This window comes from Populus alba, chromosome 9 (assembly GCF_005239225.2).
Source record: "Populus alba chromosome 9, ASM523922v2, whole genome shotgun sequence".
Lineage (NCBI taxonomy): Eukaryota > Viridiplantae > Streptophyta > Magnoliopsida > Malpighiales > Salicaceae > Populus > Populus alba.
The window spans coordinates 5,334,066-5,348,519 of NC_133292.1; the positions used below are offsets into that span (position 1 = coordinate 5,334,066).

General features: G+C 32.1%; 1 protein-coding gene across 1 annotated transcript; it reads right to left on the reverse strand.

Moving 5' to 3' along the window:
* Positions 1 to 775: 775 nt before the first annotated feature.
* LOC118035163 (hexokinase-3) lies at positions 776 to 6,308 on the reverse strand. The gene is made up of 9 exons (XM_035040679.2): positions 5,677 to 6,308; positions 3,794 to 3,944; positions 3,489 to 3,671; positions 3,040 to 3,114; positions 2,069 to 2,224; positions 1,867 to 1,965; positions 1,659 to 1,786; positions 1,422 to 1,503; positions 776 to 1,323 (listed from the first exon to the last, which is right to left on the reverse strand). Exons 1-9 carry the CDS (start codon positions 5,946 to 5,948, stop codon positions 943 to 945), a joined length of 1,527 nt encoding a protein of 508 aa, XP_034896570.1. The 5' UTR covers positions 5,949 to 6,308; the 3' UTR covers positions 776 to 942.
* Positions 6,309 to 14,454: the final 8,146 nt, after the last annotated feature.

Below are 14,454 nucleotides of genomic sequence, written 5' to 3' on the forward strand. Positions count from 1 at the left end.
GAAGGCATGTGGGTGGTGGCGGTGGTGAAGTCAATAAGTGATGACAATCGGAGGAGATGGATGGCAGGGCTGCCGACCAATGATAATGGATGGAGGAGCGGAACTTGATGGTCATTGAAACTCGCCATAACCACGAGATGTTTGGGCCCAACAACTGCCAAGAATTCAACACTCATAATGTCTTCCAGAGTGTAAAAAGTCCTCAATCATTTGAAAGGAGGATAATTTGTAAAGACAACTCGATAAATAAAGAGCACTTTTCACATAGCCAGCAACAATATACAGAAGACCTGATTGAGAAGGAAGGTGTTCAAAAAAAAAAAAATTAAGATACTATTTGTTTCATAGAAAATGATTTTTCAGAAATTACATTTCAATTTCTTTTTATTTATCATTAAAAAAATTGATTAAAAAAAATTAAGATACATTTTTTTGAAATATTTTTTTAAAAAATATATTATTATTTATTGATTATATGAACTTTTATTCTTATTTTTTTTTTTTTTATGTTTCTTATTATTTTTTAAATTAAAATTTTTTATTTATGACATTTAATTTTTATTACTATTTATTTTATTTAAAATAATTCATAAAATTATATTTTTTTCCGTTCTTTATTAATCAAATCTAAACCCCTCTTTATTAATCAAATCTAAACCCCGTTCCTCTAATAAGCTTAAAAAATTAAAATATCAATAAATTATTGTCCCCATTGTTTTTTTATTACACTCACAAACATTAAAGCATAATTTACTTCTCAAAGATTTAGTTTATAAAAAAAAAAACTTTCTAAAAATAAATAAATAAAAAAGCTTAAGATACAATGAGAATCATTAGAGAGATGACATTTTTTTTCTTTTTGACAAACCCTTTTATATATATAAAGATATTGAAAGAATTCTACATTTACAGGGGAGCTATATGTATATAAATAATATATATTTATAGCAACTGTACGTTATCCACACCGCCGGATGAATATGCGGCAGCAAGGAGAGCTCCGCCAATGCCTGATCCATCTTCTGTAACTTTAAGAATGACGTGTTGGGCCACATCTTCTCCCAATATTTCATTAAGGGCTTCATGCAAGTACTCTCTGAACATTGTATAACTTGTATATAAACCCCCTTCAATCGCAACAACTGTTCTTCTCATTTTTACATCACTTCTACTTCTTCCACCAGTGATGCCTCCGCTTCCATCCCGTCCGATCTTCTTCAAGATTCCCACTATGCCAGCAGCTGCCAATCGAGCAGCCCTACGTGTCACAACGTCACATATTCTTACAACAAGCTTTCGGACCTTCAAAGAGACCTCTGAAATCTGAAATTGACAGGTGCACAGGAAAATAAAACCGATATGGTCAATCCATAGCAGCATTCAATAAACACATGAAAGGAAAACATGAGTGATCCATCTACCTCCAGGGTTTCTTTCAAGATCTTATCTACTTCTTTCAGTTCAGGAGAGTCGTCCTCGTGCATTGCAGCCAGCAAAGGTGTTCTGATTAACAATAGAGGAAAATGAGTAAGAAATTAAAGAGAACCAAAGCTTCAAGTGACAATAAGCATAGAATATCAAGAGAGATGACACATTTATACAACAATAAAATCAACTACTAGTCCACCCCAGATTTCTGTGTATATATGTGAACATACTGCAAAATAAAGGGGATTGATAATCTGGAGGAAACAGGTCCAAATATATCCGAGTCTTGCGACATTCTGAGAATAACTCTCCGAACAATGTCACCTAGATACATTCCTGATATCAGTTTCTCAAAACCCTGCAACAAAATCCAACAAAAAGCATTGAGCAGGTCCTTTATAGTAATAAATAATAAAAACCTAAGAAACTGCTCCTTACCTGATCATTTGGGTTAGGGCTTTCCAAATCCAAATCAATATCATAAGAAGTTCTTGGCAAATGGGATGACCAGAAATTTCCCCATTCCATGTTAACAACCTAGTAAAACAAGAGAGAAGCATAATGTGAGTAAGCAAATATGATAATGGATCATTTTTCAAGTTAATCACAGGAAAATGCTTGAACAAGACAAGAGCAGTACCATGCATCCCGAAGTTGTAAGAAGACCTTGACACTTTATGATGGCATCTGCCCGCTCTAAATAACAGGCATTAGTACCCGTTCCAATTATAACAGCAGCAACAGTGTCAGCATCATCATAATGTCCAAGTGCTAAGGTTCCTGCAGTATCATTTACCTGTTCAAAACAAAGTGCACCTCTTCATCAATACATTAAAAAAAAAAAAAAAAACTATACGAAAAGGAAAGTACTTTTTTTTTTTTTTTGGGGGGGGGGGGTGTGTTAAAAAGGCTGTCCAATGTACCACGCTCCACAACTAATTTTTTTTTAAAAAAAAAAACTATGAGAAAAGGAAAATTTGAAATCAACAAAAGGATCCTCCACAAGCTCAAACATACTGGTGTCTGTGCATTTATACATGCATGACTTGGTAATTTTTAAGTTCTAGATCAATCCATTAGAGATGTAAGATGAACTTTATTTTGCATACAGTACACCATCAACTACGAGCTATTCAAGATCCTGGTACGAGTAAAACTCCACCAGTTACTGTAAAGCAGGTGTTTTTCTTATGATAAAGTACCAAAGATTTTCAATCAAGGAAACTTCATGCGAGTAAAACAGATGGGGAAAATCTTTGCAAGCAGTCTGCGGTAATGGTCTTGATCTTCTTTAGTTCTGAGAATGAAATTATGGTTAACTTTGCAATGCCGGTCAAGCTATTCAATTCAGAAAGTACATGACCTATGGAAAAAACTTAAACTGATTCGGAATAGTATACATGTTTGACCACTTAACAGTTACTATTCAAAAATACTAAAGCATACTTTTGACTGATAAAAGTAATGCCAATTGAAGTACACCCCAAAAATCATCGACTTTTTATTTATTAAAATACCTTCAAATAGCAAAAACCGTATAGTTGAATTGTTATATTGGGTAAAGGGAAATCAAATATCAACGTTGCTTCCATAAGAGAAGAAAGTGCTTACCAATACTGCAACACGCATATATAAACCCCTCCTGATTAATGCTGCTTCTAAAAGTCCAACCACCTCTTCTCCAACCTACAATCATTTGTGCAATAAATCAGTCTGTTAAAAAAGGAAACGAAACGGAAGTTCACTTATAATAGTCACTTGAATAAAATGTATAAAAACTTCCTGATTGGCTAATAGAAGCATTATCAATTAAATTATAATATATTTATGATAAGTGATTTAATTATCAGGCCAAGTATATTTAAGATTTTTCCTCATCCTAAAATTACATGCAGTGAAAAAACACATCCTAGGTGCTCCAATTCTTCACTTACTGCTCCTTAAGAATAACATAAAACATGTGTAGACATATTGAGAACAGCAAAAAGGCGCCGGAAATCCAACTAACAATTATGCAGTCAACATTTCGAAGTTTCGTTGGCAGACATCATCTAGCTTACCATATCTTCAATGGCAAATCCTTTTGTCCATTTGATAAGGATCCCCGAACGAATCGACAATTGTTTCACTGGAAAAGAAAATGTAAGCCCAAGCTCCCTTGCTCTAACTGAAGAAGGCTCAGAACCACTTTCTTCTTTTTCAACGAATTGCTTTAAGGTTGAAGCAATAAAATCAAAGAGATCCTGTAGCCAAAAAAATGCACAATAATTGCCATATCAGGAGGTGATCTCTTATCTTCTTCTTTTTTCCTTTTCCAAAAGCATGCCCTAAGATAGTGAAATATTTGCAGTTAAAACTCAGTCACCTCACTTGTGCTTGTCATCAAGTGCCGGGGAATGGGTCGTCGCTCCACATCTTGAGACAAGATTGAAGATCTTCTACCTCCTAGCTGAACCCGCAAGACCCTAAAATTAGTACCCCCAAGATCTAGAGCATAATAAGTTCCTATCTCACTCCTGACAACAACATCAGAAATCAATTTACCAATGCAACCTAAGCAAACAATACAAATATAGACCGCATAATTGAAAATTGATCCAACTCTAATAATTGATATAAAAAAAAACAATTTAAAAAAGCACAGTCACTGCTTATTTGGTATGATTTCGCCAAGCAAGCTAGTAATTATACATTCACATTACAAATACCATACATGCCAAATGTGAAATTAATTGGATGTCCATATCTATCTCATTTATATATCACAAATGGGGCAAAGCTTTCTTATTCTTATTCGCTTCAGGAACTTAAAATTGATATACATGGCATGCATGGGTAAAGGATAAAAAACAACCGTAGCTAAAAAGGATGAGTCTCAAATGATTTATGCAGGATAATAGAAGAAATGGTCACATCTGGTGTAACTTGATCCTAACTCTTCCAGCTAATATATGATTCAAAGACAGGTACAGGAAACAGGCTAAAGACTATTAACAACTGTAAACACACCCTCTCCATTCCAATATCTAATCTCTGTCATTGCACATGTTTTCAACAGCCAGAACACCTCAAAAAGAAAAAGGGGATGGAGCTAAATGGAAAGTCTGCCAGTGTTAGCAATTGACACTATGAACTCCCTTTGAAGGCATGTAATGCATCAACACTATGTTTCTAAATAAATCTGCGCTTTAACATAAAAATTGCAATTATGTATTTGCATCGACAAACTATTAAAACAATTGTTAAATCAAGGGTCGGGTATGAAAATTCTGTTCATTGAATACATCGCAGATTCTGTCCTTCGTTAAGCAACCGATCTCGTCCACTTGGAAAAGAAGACTAAATGAGAACCAAAATATTTCAATTGAGGAACCTAAACACGTAGTATTTCTCAAACAGTTCTATAACATTTTAAATCGGAATAGAAAGAGAACATTTAGATTCTATAAACTCATGTTTTTGTTTGAGAAAAAAATATATTCCCAAATCAAGTAGTGAGAAGATCGATTCATTACAATCAAGTTTTGCAAAACAACAGATAGCAGGACATGAATATATAATTTAAAAGCGCATGCGTTTACAAATAAATCCAATTCCAAAACCACTGTACCAGAATCATCTAACCGAGTGAACCCCCAAAACACTTTAAAAACAAATTTATACAGCACAAAGGAGAAAACAGCAAATAGACTGAACATCACAACAAAACAAAAATAAAACTGGAATAACCAAACACTTTACAGTGAAAAAATTGGCAGAAAGCGTGAAGAAACAAGAAAAAGAAATAACACAAAGAAAGACTGTCCAAGTTGCAAGAAAACAAGGAAAAAAAAAGTTCAAAAAGCACTCCAAACAGCAATGGGAAACAAATGGCCATACTGTATCAGATTTTAATTAAAGATAAAAACAGTAAGAGTAAAAGCAACAAGAACACCCCAGAAAACGATCACGAGATCGTAATAAAATAGGGAAAAAAAATATCAAACCACCATAAAAATGAAATTTTCAACCCAAACTATCAAATTCAAGATTACTAGGCATACAAATATCACCGAAAGAAACTAAAGAGAGAAGTACCATTCAATTAATTCCTAAACCAACCAGCGACGATGGATCAATCAAGAATCAAACAAAACACAGAAACACGCGCAGACACACTAAAAGTAGGACCACATAGTATCTCTCACAAGTCACAACCAGTAACAAAAACAACAAAAGAGAGGTAGATTAGATTATGGATTATTATACCCCGTAGGCAAATGGTCAACAAAAGTGAGTAGCATTTTAAGCTTCGAGCCACCTTCAGACGCCAAACCAGCGTGCATCTCCACAGCCATAGCATCCACTACTTGCCTTAACCTCCCAACTGGTGTCTCACATGCTTCTTCTAACTCTCTCAACACTCCTACCACTCTCTTCCACTTCCTCCTACTCCGTACCCTCCTCCCCACCACCACTCCTGCCACCGCACAAGCCGCCGCAGCAACAGCAGCCGCCACTCCCGCCGCCACCTTCCCCATCACGCACCAATTATCCAACTATACCGCTTGCCAACTTCTCACTGTACGCTCACCAGTCCAAAAAAACAGAAAACCGACGCCGTTTCATTGTGAAACATTGCAACTTTGCTATGCAAATGAACTATCTGAATGAAACCCAGATGGGAAAAGTTAAATACTTTATGAGGATTCAGCGGCGAGAGACAATCGCCGGTGAAGGTGCCTATTTGTAGATGAACAGTTCGAGGAAAGGCTTAAAAGACTCTTTTTTTATAATAAGATTTTACAGGTAAGTGTTAGGAGGAGTTTTTTTTTTTTGTGGGGGAGAGAGAGAGAGAGAGAGTGGAATGGTTTTTTTTTCTTTTTTTCCTTGACTAAAGAAGCGTTGGAAAGCGAACTGGACGGTACTTATAGAGGTAATAAAATGACAAATCTGCCCTCGTCAATGCTCGAAATTGACATATTTATGCCGAGGATCTTCTTGTTGATTTCATTACCGTTTAATGAGAATTTTGACTTCTGGGCGTGGCTGCTTTTTTTGTGGGGTTGGTGCATGCAATTGCCATTCGAGTTTAAGGATATTACAAGTAAAAAAAACAACCAAAACCTCTCATTGTTTTTCGAAAGGAGAAAGATGGTCGGTGTTGATTGCGTTTGACTCGTTTGATTAAGACCCTTTTCCGATCTGGAGACCGGCACAGAGGGCTAGCCGGGCTGGCTACGTGGATAGCCAGAAAATGCTTGTGTTCTTTTAAATCCCAATTTACCTGTGTGAACCAAGTTCGTGCTCGTTCGTTGATCTTAGTATGTGATTGTGACTCGTGATCTAAAATCACTGAGTTCTCTGCTCATATAACTCGTGATCTTAGCATGCCGATCCTGTGTTCATCATCCACAGTATAACTATTGTTTTGAAGATAGTCATGATATTGATGACAATTGGGTTTGTGTCAAATGGTTTTTGCAATTTATTTATAGTATGTTCTTCAAGTCACGACCATCTCGTTCATTTTTCCTTCTTTTTTTATTTGTTTTTGTTTTTGATAAATTCATATAGATTGATATTTACTAATACTGGAATTCAGTCTCTTAATTTTTTTCGTTTTTAATGTAAGCATTTACTTTATTGAATTTAAAAGTAAGTTCGATATATAAATCACATTCCACAAGTTTGTTTAAAAAATATTTTTTTTTTTAACATCATACTAAAATCATTAAAAGTCACTAAAAAAATTAATTTTATATTTTTTAAGTCAAATATATCTAAATATGCTTTCAAATGCAAAATTAATTATAAAGTGTTCGAGAGTATGTTAACGATCGTAATTTAAAGTATTTTTTATTTAAAAATATATTTTTTATTTTTAAAAAATAATTTATTTTCAAGGAAAATTATAGAAGCATTTCTTATCCTAATTAAAGGGAGATTATAGCTCAAGTGCCTCTTCATTACACAATCACGTGTGCAGACAAAGAAAGAGAATGAGTTGAAGGGGCAAAAAAAGAAACATGATGAGTGTGTTCCTGTTTTTGGTCTCGGATTACAAAAGTTTTCTACCGAGTTAATACGAGAGTGCTTCCTCCCTAGCTCGACTCGCCATCCTTCACTTGCGACCTAGTTGGGACCGATTCAATGAACCCAACAAATTAATGAATTAATCATCACACGAGACGACAGCGTTCGAGGCACACGACAACAAAGCAGCATTTTATTTATCCTGTAATAATATTATTAGTTTTTTTTTTTCAAACCGAAGAGACCAGAACATAAGAATCGACAGCGGCGTCAATGCTACCGGGCAGCAGCAAGTAGCAGTTGGTATTTACAATATTATGTGCATTCCAGGTTGGTTTCGAAACCTGTATCGCCTGTCACAGCTAATCGTCTTCTTTTCTTCACGCATGCTGACATTCATGTGAGGAGAGAGAGAGAGAGAGAGCATGTAGCTAGCAAATCTTGAACCATGGCCGCCTTCATCTCTCCATTTTCTTGAAAACAAAAACGAACTAAAAAACAGAAGCTGTCGAACTTCTAAACACTACATTAGCTATAGTTTGTAGTATGGTTTTTTGGGTTTTATATTGTGTTTGGAATTATAATAACGATGATGATTTAAAATTATTTTTTTATATTAGTATATTAAAATAATATATGAAATAATGTTTTGAAGTAAAAAAAAAAAATCAAAATTTAAGCAACGAACACTCTTAAAATATCTCTCTAGAGTCCCAGGTTTAAAATTGACATGGAAAAATAATTGTAGCTTGAAAACTTGTCTGGAAACATTATTGCATTAACTTTTAAAAAAACTCGGGGGCAGGGCCATTTTCGTAATCTTAACAGAATATCCAACGAGTCCCCAGACACCGGACCAGCATGTATAAAAGGGAAGGGAACGAATAATAAATAATATTATATATAAAGAAATACTTGAAATAGATTTATAAAAATATGAAAATTTATTTTCTATTTAATAAATAATAATAAAACCTGAACGCGTAACAAAAACTCCATTCTTATTGTCATTCCAGTACTTGATTCTCAGGGCAGAAAACAAAAATAAAAAGAGATCAGACTGCGACGGTAGTCACGTATCCTTCGTACATGCCAGCTGTGTCCCGCTAACTCCAGCTGTGCTTACAGCACGACCAAGAGCTACCATCCTCTGCGTGCGTTCACGTTTTTATTTCGATGACAATTGAACAAGATTTAAGAAAATTATTACTTACAGTACAGTTGGAAAAAACAAAACGACATCTCAGCGCTCTTGTGTGAGGGCATCTCCAAGAATATGCTAAATGAAAAGTCAAGAATAAAAAAAATATATTAATTTGACTTTTAAAGCTCGTTTTACATGTTCGAGGAAAACAAAGCTGTTCAAATTACAAAAATATCATTTTAAAAAATATTTATTATTCCCGCATGCATGGTAAAAAAGTCAAGAATTTACAAAAACAATTAATTGAAATTGTCATTTTTTTTCTTTATTTTTTTAAAAATTTATAATTTTTCAGTTTAATTTTTATAAAATTATTATAATCTCACGGCTTATATTATAGATTTAATAAATTCATATGGATTGATATGAGTTGTTTTTTTTTTAAATCTTTTTAATTTAAGTTTTTTTTTTTAATTTCATCATTTAAATTGATTGAAAATTATTTTAATTGTTTTTAAATCTATCAATCTTGTTATTAAATTTTTTATATATCAAATATAATAAAATAAAATCAATTCTTCCAAATGACATTTTACAATTGGAATGCATGTAAAAAAATCATATTTATTCTATTTAAAAATCATATTACATGTTTGGTTCTTCTAAATAAAGGGATACTTTTATATAAGGGATTTTAACAAAACAATGTCATGTAATGATGTTGGCAAAAAGTTAATCACGATTAAATAGTTAGTTAGCAGTATCGTTCGTAATTTGTTAGACCAAATTTAAGATTTAATTTAAAAAAGCTTGTATTGTCGGTCATTTTACAGCTTATATAGTCAAATCAGATCAATTATTTTTATTAAAAACATTATCATTTTGTTTTTCCTAAAAAATAAATAGTATTGACTCAATTGAATTTTGATTGGATTTAGTTGAATGAACCATGTCTTTATTACATCAATACATTTATTTTATTCAAATTAAAACTTGTTCTAGGTTAAATTTCAGGTTAAGAATTCTCTAGAACAATATGTTTGATCGAACCATATTTAATAGCTAAAATAACATGTTGATTCACATGTTTCTTAAATTTGAATTCTTAATCATAATACGAGATTAAAAAAATATCTATTGTTGCTAAAACCATGCAAGAAAAAATAAACTGTGAAGACACCCATTGAACATGACTTGTTTAAAATAGGATTTAAAGTAGACTCAATTTCAATGAAAGAGAGGTATCCACGATTATCCTTTCCTTTTTTTTTTTTTTTTTTTTAGTGTCGTTGCGATTATTGGCTTGTTTAAAAGTATAATTGTAGTTATTTTTCAAAGTATTTTTATGTTAAAATATATTAAAATAATATTTTTTTAAAAAAATTATTTTTAAAATCAACGCGTCAAAATAATAAAAAACACATAAAAAAATTAATTTTTAACAACAAAATTAATAATATTTTAAAAATAAAAATATAATCATATTTTCAAACACTCACTTTGTGGATGCCACAAGATACATGTGTTCATTACAAGGGCCATGTCAAAGAACCATCTCAACCTAAAAGCTTAAGCTGTTAGGTGAGATCTCAGGATATGATTTATATTATTCTCTAACACATCATCTTAAGTGAAAACCTTTTGGACTTGAAATTTGCATAGACCCGTTCATATTACCTTGTGCTTAATTTTTATCAAATAAATGGGAGATGGTGAGATTGGCTCTGTTACTATGTCAAAAAAATCTAAAAACTTAAATTATTAAATAAAATTTCAGGATATAATTTATATTACTCTTTACATTTATTGTTCTCTTATATATGTTAAGATCAACAATATGAAAGTTCCTCGTAAGCCACGGCCTTGGAGAACAGTGGAAGGCGGCTCTCCACGGATGACAAAGCCTGTAGATCTCTCGGCTGGCTGAAATACAGCCGTGACCGTGAGGGCTAAAATAGAACCTATCGCGACTCGCGAGAGTTTAAAAGAAACAGAAACTATAATCTTTTTATTTATTTATTTCGAGTGGTGAGTGATGACTGCCGTCGAGACTAATTTGACCGCGCGTGCCTATTTAAAAAGTCAAAATCAATGAATGATCCATTGACTGTACAAATTACCCTGACCTGGCAAAGCAGATAGCTAAGCTAGAATTTCCTTTTGATTTTAAGCACGTGATTTATGCTAGACAGTCCCAAATGTCTGTTCTCGCGGGCCCACAATAAATTACAACTCTCCCATGTGTTTCTAATTATATACATAATACTTTATATAAATATTATAATTATTAAGTAAGCAATTAAAAAAACACCAATCACATGATGCCATATCACTTAATAAATACATTTTATTAAAAAATTCAATCATTTTTAATGCTATGAATAATTAATCAATATTAGCTATTTTGAAAAATAAGATACATTAGTATTTAAATAATAATTAAACTAACATAACTAATTAAAATTATGAAACATAACTAGAAAGGAAATCCAAAAACTAATTAAAAATTATTAAAATTACATGTGTAGCCATTATCTTTTCTATAGTTATTCCATCAAGTTTTTTAATTTCACGATATATAAAAGTATATGTTTATTTTTGTTGTTGTGTTTGTTTTTAGTGGTGAGACTCGTCATTAAAAGTAAAAAACATGATAATAAAAATATAAATTTATTGTTTTTGTTATTGTATTTTTTTTTATTGTGAATAGTTATATTCCACAACAAAAGTTAAAAACAAAAACAAATACACCCCTTGGTATCTTGTTACATGGGAGTGTGGAAAAATAACATTGATCACCAAAAAAACATATCTGAGATTATGTAGTGTCTCTCCTTTAACTCCGCAGTGACTAGTATTTTTGCTGACGTTTAAAATTTCTGATTCCCTTTTTGACAATATAATTAAATTAAGAAAAGGCTGGAAAAAAATATCAAACGACTTGGAAAACAAATATATTTGCAACTTTATCATGGGCCTCCTTGTGTTTTCTTGTCGTTTGTTCCTCCTTCATGACAACTCTGTATTACTGTGAGCCATCGATTATATATGTTTTAGAAGGTGGTGATTGGCTAAGCCAATCAATAATATTCAGAGGACAAGATCATCTTCTTGAAAAGTATCAATTGCATGTTCGTATATAATAACACGTGTAATTAGCCAGGCCAAGCAATTTTTTCTTAAAATGGGTGTATCAAGTGCATGCGACTTTCATGTTTTTTTTATTAATTTAGATATCATTTTATTTTTTAAAAATGGAAATAACTTCAGTGCTACGGCAGCTAGCACCTAACATTCCATGCTCCATGCATTTAAATTAACCCACGCGTATTAATTAATTGACAATTATATATATATTCCTTATCCGGGAGCCTGAGAAAATTGACCGGTAGCCTAGGAAAATAGATCCGTGACTTCTATTTTATGATCTCCTGTTTCAGCACTCTTTCATTCCTATCCAATCACCGCCAAGAAATTAAGAAAAAAAAACAGTATAGTATCTTGTCAGTGTAAAAAAAAATATGAAAACTTTTACCAGTAATTACTATATTGATAGAATTGTCAAAGGAAACATGCTGTTGGCCATATGCTTGCAGGGAATTTTACTGCCTTATTCTAATATATATAGCTTATATCATTCTTAATTCACAGCCCATAAAATTAATTGAAATATCTACAAGGGAATCTGAATATTTATATTAATAATAAAATATTAAATTTATTGATTAATTGTCATAATTCTCGTTCCATCTAAACATAATACAGCAACCACTACACACAGTGCAACAAAATTCTATATGTAAATAAATAAATTTAAAGTGGGTTATGTTCCTAGCCTCGAACATGTGAGCTGAAGGGTAGTTTGTGTACACTCATGGTTTTAGAAAACACACATCGCATTAAACGGCGTGGTTTTGGTTTTCTATGATGTTACAAATTGTTTTATAACGTGATAGAGCATTCTACAAGCACGATACCCATAAGAATCATCGTGAAGTAACAATTATCACCATGTCAAGTTCATAATTAAATTTGCAAATTTTGCACTATATATATAATCTTTTTTTAATGTATATATCTTTAGATGTTTAGGTTTTAAAAACCTTGTACATGATATATATAATCTTGATCATCATCAGTGACGGAGGCAGGGGGGCTGACAGGGACCCTGGCCCTTGCAAGGAAAATTTTCCCAACCACTTCCTTGTATAAAATAATGAAAATTTTAACTTTTTAAAACAACTTCTTTTAATTTGACCCCCCTTAGTTTTTCTTTTCTGCTCCGCCCCTGATCATCATGACATCAATTGTCCACCTCTCGCAGCCATAATTTATTTAAAGGTGCTTAAAATAATGGTTAAATTAAGTATTTTTTAGAGTATTTTTTGTTTTGAAATATATTAAAATAATATTTTTTTATTTTGAATTTTTTGAGCCAAACAAATTAATAATTTTTTTTTTAAAAACAAAACAATAATTCAACTACTAGGCCAATCAGTGCCTTAAACCCACAGAAACGGAGCCACTAGGCCAGCAAGCAATAACCTAACAGCAGGTAATATTAATACAATATATATTTTTATATTCGTCGTCTTCCTCCAGGAGCCTTCACCTTCCATGATCATAAATGGCTTGCTTGACCAGTGAAAACTTGGCATTACTGCTGCAAACCAAATTTGAATTTGCATAATCCAAGTGTATATAAAGTGATCCAGCCATTACGCATTCAATTTTCAACCTTTCTTCTGTCCTCTGCTCCTCAACAAAATATCTTCCCGCAAACCCTGATTTTGTGCTACTTTTAGCCAATTTCAAACCATTTTTTGTTTTTATAGATGAGATTTTTTTCTTATCTTTTGTTTGTTTTATAGTGTCAATGACCAATCTTTTCGATCTAATCTGCAAGTATGATTCTTTCTCTGGAGGAGAGTTTTATGTTCCAGATTTAGAGAGGATTAGATCATTTGTTGAGAGTTTTAAGAATTTATCTTTTTTTTTTTTTTGTTAACATGGATATCTAGACCAGTTTAAGTATATCTTGATTAATCCTACTAGTTTTAAAATTAACAATTATATAAATTTTTAGTGATCATCATACTAGTAATTATAGAGCTTGAACAATAATGATTCACCAAAATTATGAAGGTTTTTATTATATTTTGTCCTTATAATTGTTAGGATATTTTATTTTTATTGATATTGAATATTAGTGAAACACTATTTTTTTTCCTAAAAATATAGTGGTACAACCATTCAAATGTGTACAATGGCATGTCCAATCGTCGCCACGACTTTTGCAGCGTGCTTAAGGGCAGGACATCTTTTAGGGTGACATGCTTTTTGAATACCTTTGCCATTTCTTTATCAAGTAGATCACATATACTCAATCCAGGGAATTAATACCCAAGAAGGCAAGAACATGGTATCCTTTGCAGTATTATATTTGTTTCTATAGTGCTGTGGGGTTGCATGATTGCTCTACTCGACAGTCCAATGTTTGTTTTCCTCAATCAGTGCGTTTTTTTTTTTAAAAAAAAAGAATGATAAAAAAAGCATTGTGTTATAAGAAAAGAAAAACACCCCCGTGTATCAAGTGGACTTATAATTTAATCCAAAAAGAATGGGTACGATCCGAACTAAATGGATTGATAGTTTTAGATAATTATTTTACTCAAATGAATAATATATAAAGGATGAATATTATCAAACCAATCCAAAATTCACTTCAATTAAACTTGAAAATATATATTTATATTATATAAATATCCATGTAAAACATTTAGATTTTTTCTTAATACAATATATATAGACATAAAATACACATATGTATGCTATTTATCATTTTATTTTTAATATACATATAAATA